The sequence below is a fragment of the Marasmius oreades genome, chromosome 2, assembly GCF_018924745.1.
Source record: "Marasmius oreades isolate 03SP1 chromosome 2, whole genome shotgun sequence".
Taxonomy (NCBI): Eukaryota; Fungi; Basidiomycota; class Agaricomycetes; order Agaricales; family Marasmiaceae; genus Marasmius; species Marasmius oreades.
The window spans coordinates 281,917-291,083 of NC_057324.1; the positions used below are offsets into that span (position 1 = coordinate 281,917).

A 9,167-nucleotide genomic window follows, 5' to 3' on the forward strand; every position below is an offset into this window, starting at 1 on the left:
ACCACGATAATGGGCGCTGGGAATGATATATCTACCTCTATCCTCAAGAACAAACCAACCTATCAGTGCTATGTGTAGCACTAACAAATCAATCAATCCTCAACAATATAGCTATCCCAGTTGTGAAGAGTCTATCACCACTCAACACCCCAGAAGAATTGCAAGGGTGGAAATGCTTGTCAAAGGGTACGCTTCTTATCTCAAAAAGGGTAATACTAAAGACTAGGGAAAGCTAGCTCTTAGTTACAGCTATCTGTGCTATGCACTTGAACAGCTAGGGGTTTTTGTAGTAGGGTTGCTTTGTGTCCAGTGGACTTAGAAGGGAGAGTGGAAAGCTAGAGGTCCTTTGTGGACTATGAAACTCAATACAAAGACTGTTCTCTGAATAACTCTGAAGGTCTCTGAACTGTTCTCTGAATTGCTCACTCTTATCCAATCACTGATTTAACAGGGCAAATCTAATCTCTATTTGGAGGCTACGCGTGGGCAGTTGCTCCGAAACTTTTCTACACACTGGCAGTACTTGCTTGCCTTAACTACAGATACAGGCCTGGTATATATACAATTTCTACACTAGCTTACAAATTGTCTTTGGCTTGGCTGCCCATGCTGGGTTCTTGCAGGTGATGCTATCTAGCTGCATTCTCGCTTGCTAATACTGCTAGCATATGCCTCTAACTTTGCTAGCTCTTTCTGCCAGGCATCTGCACATGGTCTGGAAGAGTCTAGCTCTTAACATCACTGGTCTCTATTCATTGGTTAGTCCCTTAGCGAGAACTCGTATGGTTCGGTGCATGGAATCCGATCCTCAATCCTATACGAGAGCGCTAGCTCTCTCTGACCTGTCCAAAGACAGTCTCTCTCTGATGCTTGCACATGTTCGGACACCTCTCCGATCGCTCACACTTGACTTCACCTCGTCCTTGGTCTTGGGCATGTGTTTTACTTCTTTTCGTAGCATCTGCTCGGTCCATATGAACTGCTAGCGCTCAACACTTCAGCGTGCCTTTCTCTAGGTCTGTCTTTGTTCAAGAGTGTTCACTTCCTCTCTTTAGAAGTCTGTTTAAGACTTCATCCCTCTTAGCTACAAGTCCAGTACTGAAGCATAAGCCTCAACATAATATCCCTTAATCGCTTTGTGCATAATAGAGTACAGAGAGTGGTCTTTCTGAATAGTGACCGCTCGTGTAGTGTCTTACAGTTTTCAGGCTAGCTCTATGGGATGCTCTCTAGCTGTTTCTCAGCTGTACCAGTGTACTCTTCTAGCAGCCATAAGCTTTAACTAGCAGCTCGGGCTCACTCTAGTTCTCATACAATGTCTATATCGTTCCAAAGCACTTAGTATATGTGCTGAAATGGACATAATGTAGCGTAGATGTCAAAAGTTGCATTAACGACGAGTGATCCAAACTTCTTACATTTACTACGTATGTCCTTGTGTGTATGGAAGAAGCTGCCGGTGTCTGGATTTGTCCTTAAGTGATGGGAAAAATGTATTTTCTTAAGAGAGAACTCAGAAAGAACTAACCATAAACATTCAGCTTATACAACTCCACTTGGATATTTTGATCCTCCTCTCTCCTCTTCAACAAATATGGCAGGACGATTGGAAGGATATGAAGAGTGCTGATGTCAAACTGGGATGCAAATCAACTGAGGTCAAGTTCTCCTTCCTTCCGGTAAGACTCGTCTAAAACATCTTCATTTGCACGACCAAAGGTGGCTCTGTCGCATGAAGTAGCTAACGTGTCGAGTTCTGAAGAGTTGGTCATTGTGGTCAGAGTAATAAAACTTAAGCTTCTGTTAGCTCGAATTCTCGGTAATCTGAGAGGGGAGCTACTCACTGTGGCTGTGGAGGATCTGCTTTGTCAAGAAAGAAGAGTTTGAGGTATTCGATAGGGACCTGGACAGAGCGAGAGGTCCAGGGTTCCACTTTTCTGAGAGCTGCATGTGTAGCATCAATTTGCTGGAGGATAACAGACTCCATGACTGTTAAAAGTTAAGGTACTTCAGGGCAGAATTGAATCTCTGAGGAAATTTGAAACAGATCGCAATGGGATTCCATCCCAACTGGAATCCCAACTGAGCCTGAGAATGGTGGTGAGTCACGCTGAGTAGCCAAGCAGCATCAAATAGTTTTAGGCTCCGCACTCGGCTACCCTTTGGTCACTTGATTGCTGTCAAGGTTGAACATGTACAAGTGTCAATCGGGTGTGTCGGCTCTGCTCCACCATAAGAGGCGCAAGACTGGGCCCTTAATCCTCAATTACCAATCCCCCCTCATCCATGTCTATTGCATAAAAGGTTGATATCGCATGTGCAGCAGTTGGGAAATCTGACCCATATGCCTTTGGAACAGTGCAGACCCCATCCCATAACCTCAATTTGTTTTTTGTCGACAAAGCAGACCCTCCAAGGCCTCAGCAAGTGTCCCTCTTCATCAACTGAGCTACCGATTGCTAACTTCAGAAATTAACTTCGTGAAACTTATCAATACCACCCACACTTCTGAACTCGAGACTCTATCTGCTTTGTGCAATCAAGCTACATCTGGCTGGACACATGAGGATGTTTTGGATGAATCCTATCAAAAAGTTCTTAATCACTTTTCTTTGCAATTCGACGTTCATGCAGCTAAAATACTTCTGACTATTCTCCCATATCTATTTAAGGGCGAGGATGTTGAACAAGGCGTAGAAGCTGAATTGCACAAATTGAACATATACGGTCAGTGGTTATGGGATTTCTAACTCTAAACCTCACCTCACCTCCTTCATAGAGGAAGGCAGCTTTTACCGTGCTCACAAGGACACTCCTCGCAGCGAGCGCATGTTCGGATCACTCATCGTAGTTCTCTCATCCCCTCACACTGGGGGTCAAGTTGTCCTTTGCCACAAGGAGGAAACATTCACATTCGACTCTGCAGGATCTCCCAATAAAGTCACCTTCATCGCATTCCTATCTGATGTCGAATATGAGATTCTCCCCGTTATGAGTGGTCACCAGGTTACAACCTCTCCTATTCAGACCCTACTCCTTCTCGACTACTCCCCAAATCAGACAATGCGCCTAATTTGAAATCTGCACTGTCCACTCTCCTTGAAGACCCCAAATTCCTCCCAGACGGGGGATTCTTTGGATTTAGCCTTGCTCATTCTTACCCTGTCACCTGAGGTGAAACAGTGTTGAATGACCTTATTCCAATGCCTAAAGGCGAAGACCGGATGGTTCACGATATCTGCTCAGAGCTTGGATTAGAGGTTTCTATCAAAAGTGCTCTACAAGACACTAGTAGCCATCACAGGTATAGATGGTGCCACGAATCATTCACTTTCCAAGACATGTCCAGCCTCAAGAAATACCTGGAAATTAATTTTTTAGGGCATCCCAGGCATTCCTGGCATCTGGTCATCTTTACACAAAGTTTCCACTGTTCTAATCAGAAGTCTGATAGCCTTCACAGTTCTAATCAGAAATCTGATAGCTCCTGCAAGTTTCCACTGTTCTAATCAGAAGTCTGGTAGCTATTCACATGTTATTTCCTATTGGTTAAGCTTTATCCCCTTATAGATAGCTCAGTAGTATATAAACTCCCCATGTATCTAGCTTTTTCCCCCAGCCTTGTAATTTTAAACCTTCTGTTTGTGTTTCTGTCTCTTGTGCTTTCTGTTTTTCCTCCTCTCTCTCCAGTTGAGCCATTGCTCCTGTCCAGTGTTCCCAAGTGTTCCAGTGCCATCAGTATTTTTCCAGTGTGCTTCAAGCATTTTTAAGTTCCCTCTCAGCATCCCTCAGTAAGTATTTACCTTTGAGTAAACCTTGTCGCCTCGGCGGTCCCCCTTTGTAGTGTTGTCCGTATTGTTTAGCTTGCCACATAAGCCTTAAAACCCCACTAGTTGGGTGCAGTGGTTCTAAGGTTGAACAGTTCGTTTCATATGGGAGGAAGCACTGAAGTTGCCAAAAGACACTCACTATCGTCGTTGCGTGGCGATGGACGATGTTGAGGATCTAATGTTCCAGGGATCTATAGAACAGGAATTGGTTGACCATTTTCTTGAGTGGGGTAAGGGTACCCTCCTTCATCCTTATAATAAGAAGTACATTGACTCCAGAAATCCCATCAATCCCACTTTTTCATTTCTGCTCACTGTTGCTCCCATGCTCGCTGCTGTTGCTACTATGCAAAAGCCCTTTCCAAGGTCAAAAGCAATCACTTGGATCTCGGAGTTGGTCAAATACACAGAGGAAGAGGAAGATCAAGATGAAAATGGTGGATATGAAATGCCTTTTGCTACATATGGAAACTTGGTGACGTTGGGGTTGGAATATGTTCAATTGGCATTACTGGCTGCTTTTGGACCAAGAAATAATAGATGTCATTGGAAGCTGTACAACGGTATCAATGCATTGATGGTCAACACTTTCTGATGTATATTTTTCGATACAATAATCCAGTATCATGCTGAAAATCGGATTTAGCCTTAATATGCACATTTTTAATCATTTTATTAACATTTGAGTTATAAAATAAGGGAATGTAGGACTAGGGTGAGCCCGAACTACTAGTCAAAGCACAAGCCTCTACATGAGACTTTAGCAGTACAAAAAGTACAGAATCAGAAAGACAAGAGACTTCGTGAGGTTTCGAAAATGGTGGAAATTTCAAGAAGCAGCCTCTTAAAAACCTTCATATTTTGAATAGAAGGCCTCGTCTCACTTGCAGAATGCTTGGGGCAAATATAGGGAATTTATTGAACACTTTACTTTGACTTCACAAAGTATTGTTGGACAACTCGGACTTAAAGGAAATAACAAAGGATATATCAGACAAAGGACCTACATGTGGACTTAGGATAGAAATATCCAATGCCCATGAAGTCATAGGAAAAGGAAAGGATTACAACATTCCAAAATAAAGGAAATCTAGACCTCATGAGGTTGACGTGATGGTTGTTACTGGGGACAGGAACACAGGAAATATGTCATGGACAGCGACTGGTTCTTTTCCTTATTTAGAGGACAACAGGACAATGGTGGCATAGGAGATATGTTACCAAGGATATATGGGCAACTTGGAGACCTCAGGGAAGTCTAGGCTGTCAGCATAACATGGATACAGACAAGGGACTCTTGGCTTATTATTTTATTCATGGTTTCTGGCACAATCTCTGGCATTATACCCGATTAGGCGAGTTTCTGTTCGACTGAAAGGGATTTTATTATTATTCTCAAGTCTACTACATATCTCGGACTTTTATTATTTCATTTAGAAAAGTGTATATAAGGAGGGAGGGTAGCAGGAAATTTCCCCCAGCAGCCTATGAGCGGAGATGCAGTTCACCTACTAGGACTAGCTCAAGGATTTTACCTTTGCTCCTCACTTTGTCGAAGTTTGGTGTTCTGTGTTTGGATTGGATTGATTTGGACCTATTGCAATTTGCATTTGATTGGATTGTTATTGGAATTGAACTTGGATTTTGAAGTCAATTTGGACTTATATTGAATTAGAGTTGCATTTGGACTTGATCGGAAATTTGAACTTGAACTTGAACTTGAACTTGAACTTCGTGAAGTCTTGAGAAAAGCTTTGTTGAATCCTTATTGTTGAAATATTGAATTAGTGTTTTGTCTTGTCATTTGATAAGAAGGAATAGAAACTTCATTGAACCTTAAAAACTGAATATCCCTATATTCTCTCTTTCTTAGTGCCTCTTAGTGCAAACTAAAGCCTTAGAATACCGACCTCCACCCCATACTCTAAGAACACTCTTTTGGTGTGGTTGTCACAGATTTCACTATCTTATCCCTATCTAACATTTATCTTATCTGTGCCATGTGTTTATCTTATCTTATCACTAGATATTCCAAAGATGGAGTGGACCATTGGACTTGTTCTAGACCATTCTAGACACTTCAGATTGTAGATCAGGTCCAGGGGGAATTATGTTAGATCTAGATCGCACTAGTAACAGCCTTGGCAGGCTAGATGTCTAGATGTTGATCCTTGTTGCCAAGCATGCTTGGGCAACCCAGAGTACTATATATTTACTCAGTGTTACCCACTGCACCATATGGTTTCCCAGGCTTCACCATGTGGTTTCCCAGGATTACCCAGTGTACCATATGGTTTCTCAGATTGTTGCTAAGGAACCATTGTTCTGGAATGTACCTGAAGTATTCCAATCAGACAATTACCAAGCACACCATGTGCTACTATTCAAATAGAGTATTAGAGGTCTTAGTATAGTATCTGGGGTCCTAGATAGAATTCATGTATATAAGCTAGACAGTCTGAGCCTTAGAGCCTCAGACTTAACAACATCTTTTGTCTTCATACAACATCTCTGTGCTCTCCATCTAAGCTTCACTGCTAATCTCCTTCTATCACTCTTCCATATCACATCAAGAAACTAGGTGAGTTGCAGATTTGTGATAGTGGTTGGTTTGCGCACTTCGTGCTTGAGGTGTGTTTTCCAGTCCCATTAGTAGGGCATTCCAAGCGTTATTACCGGTTTGGACCTTTGTTCAGCCTGTGTAAACTAAAGCGACCACTAAGTAGAAAGTTTTAATATTCCTGTCACTCAGAGTCGACTCCCACTCCATATTCCCAGTTCAAGTGGATGGGTCTCCTTCGGATGATTCAGACTTGAATAGGGGTTGAATCACGTGGTAGTTACACTTGAGCTGTTCAGCTTTGTCCACTTGCTTATAAGAGACTCTTTTGGCCTTCCTCAATTACCAATTTCCCCCTTATTCATGTCTATCGCACAAAAAATCGATATTGCACGGGCAGCAATTTGGAAATCTGACCCATGGACCTCTGGAACAGTGCAGGTCCCGTCGCATAACCTCAATTTGTTCTTTATTGACAAAACGGACCCTCTGAGACCTTAGCAAGTGTTGCTTTTTCTTCCATATCAAAATACGCTTGCTGAATCACCCATGATAGCCTGGTAAAACTTACCAATACCACTCACCCTTCAGAACTTGCAGTTCTATCTGCTTCGTGCAATCAAGCTACTTTCGGGCAGGCACACAAGGATGTATTGGATGAGTCATATCGAAAGGCCGGAAAGCTTGATCTCGAACACTTCTCCTTACCATTTGATGTTCATGCTGCAGAAGTTCTTCCCACTATTATCCCATATCTTATCAAGGGCAAGGATGCTGAACAAGGCGAAGAAGCACTGGAGGCATTTTGCTGTCATGTGGGAACTGTCTTGTCTATGTCATGTAAGCTGTATGTGGAAACACTTATTGTGACCAAAATATGACTCAAACAATAAACATTGATGAAATTTAACCTAAATGAGATCACAGTTTTGTAGTAAAATATAGTAGTTGTTGTGGCCAATGCAGTGATCATTTGCACAAAAGGTGCTGAATGCTAACTCAATGCAGGGTCTTTGTCGCTTCGACATCGATTGTGAAGTCACTAAGTCACGTGAACAGTGACCTTATGTAACATTGAATCAGCATTACAGCGGCTTTTACACAAATATTCACTTCATTAGGGACAATAACTAGTATACTTTACTACAAAACTATTATCCTATTTAGGTTAATTTTCATGAATTTTTATTGCTTGAGTCACAATTCGGTCACATCAAACCCTTCCATATACGACTTACATTACTGCCACATGACATAGACAACACAGTGCTCACATGACAGCAAAATGCCCCCAGTGAAGCTGAATTGTATAAATTGAACGTTTATGGTTAGTTGTTCTGGAATTCTGATCTTAATCATGTCTCCTCACCTTCCTTACAGACACAGGAAGCTTTTTCCGTGCCCACAAGGACACTCCCCATAGCAAGAGAATGTTCAGATCACTCATCGTAGTCTTCCCAACCCCTCACACTGGGGGTGAACTTGTCCTCCACCATGTAGAGAAAACCCTTACTTTCAATTCCGGCATGGTCCTCGCAGGATCTCCGGACAAAATTGCCTTTGTCGCATTCTTCTCTGACGTTGATCATGAAATTCTCCCTGTTAAGAGTGGTCACCGGGTTACGTTGACTTACAACCTCTACCATCTGGATCCTGCCTCTTCTCAACTCCCACCAAACACAGAGGATGTCTGCTTGGAGCTCGGATTGGGGGTTTCTATCAAGAGCGTTATCCAAGACACTAGCGATAGGTACGAAGCTAAATGGAAAAAGCTGAAGGTGCCAAAAAAAGCTCGTTTCCTACCTTGCATTATGATGGACAAACCTAAGGAACTAAAAGGCTGGGGATCAGCTGAAGTTCCGTTGGTTGATCATTTTGTGGAAAGGGAACTCGGAACTCTCATCCATCCATATGATAAGAAGTTTTTCGAGTACACGACGCCTGCCTACAGTGGTTCTTTGCCAGAGTCACCACAAAGGTCGAAAGTGGTTGTTTGGATCTCTGAGTTGGAGGAGAGGACTGGTGGAGGATATGAGTTGCCTTTTGTTGCATGGGAAAATGAGCAGTCGACGATGGAGTGGTCTAACGTAGCGATCTGAATATGATGGACAGTGATGGTCTCGATGACCTCGTCTACCACGCAACTATGCGCCTACATTACTGAACTACACATGATACGTGGCTATGCTCTGTGGGACTCCCTACTCCATGTGCCCCCTTTTTAACCGCGTCTGACTGATCCCTATCCTCTCTCGTTTCCTGTTCAGCTTGTTTCTCTAATCTCTTTTCCATCTCTTTCTGCTCCTCAGCTAGTACTGTTCCTTCTCTAGGTACGAATTCCCTTAGATTCCTCGCACTTATCGGCCCTTCTAACTTGTGCCTGTCTAGCATTTCCAATATGTATGAGTTGATGTTGTGCTCTATGACTTGTTTTGGTGTGCTCCATTTTGGTATGAGTTTCCTTTCAGTCTTGAATGCGTAGTCCCATTCTCATTGGTATATTTGCTCTAAATCTCCTTTTTTGAAGACCATTTCCTTCAGATGCTTCTTCAGAACCCTTCGATCAAAGACCTCCTTCCTCTTTATTGCGTGTCGGACCATTTGGTCGTAGCCATCCTAGCTGCTGTTGGGCCACGTATGCCATTTGTATTGCCACCTCACTCGGGGTGAGTTCTTTTTCCGCTATGTCCTTCGGTGTCCGGGGTGTGTTGACTACTTTTCCCAATAGTAGTTCCTTTGGCGTGAAGTTGAACAATGGCAGTATTCGGTTGTTGAGG

General features: G+C 42.8%; 3 protein-coding genes across 3 annotated transcripts; 2 read left to right on the top strand and 1 right to left on the bottom strand.

Annotated features, from left to right (window-relative positions):
* Positions 1 to 1,649: 1,649 nt before the first annotated feature.
* On the bottom strand, positions 1,650 to 1,987 carry E1B28_003694 (uncharacterized protein; the record flags this gene model as incomplete). Its single annotated transcript, XM_043148123.1, has 2 exons — positions 1,650 to 1,791; positions 1,845 to 1,987. The coding sequence occupies 2 exons, from the start codon at positions 1,985 to 1,987 to the stop codon at positions 1,650 to 1,652; spliced, it is 285 nt and encodes a 94-aa protein (XP_043012715.1).
* Positions 1,988 to 3,987: 2,000 nt separating this feature from the next.
* E1B28_003695 (uncharacterized protein) lies at positions 3,988 to 4,425 on the top strand (the record flags this gene model as incomplete). The annotated part of the gene is made up of 1 exon (XM_043148124.1): positions 3,988 to 4,425. The coding sequence occupies one exon, from the start codon at positions 3,988 to 3,990 to the stop codon at positions 4,423 to 4,425; it is 438 nt and encodes a 145-aa protein (XP_043012716.1).
* Positions 4,426 to 7,675: 3,250 nt separating this feature from the next.
* E1B28_003696 (uncharacterized protein) lies at positions 7,676 to 8,489 on the top strand (the record flags this gene model as incomplete). Its single annotated transcript, XM_043148125.1, has 2 exons — positions 7,676 to 7,697; positions 7,771 to 8,489. The coding sequence occupies 2 exons, from the start codon at positions 7,676 to 7,678 to the stop codon at positions 8,487 to 8,489; spliced, it is 741 nt and encodes a 246-aa protein (XP_043012717.1).
* Positions 8,490 to 9,167: the final 678 nt, after the last annotated feature.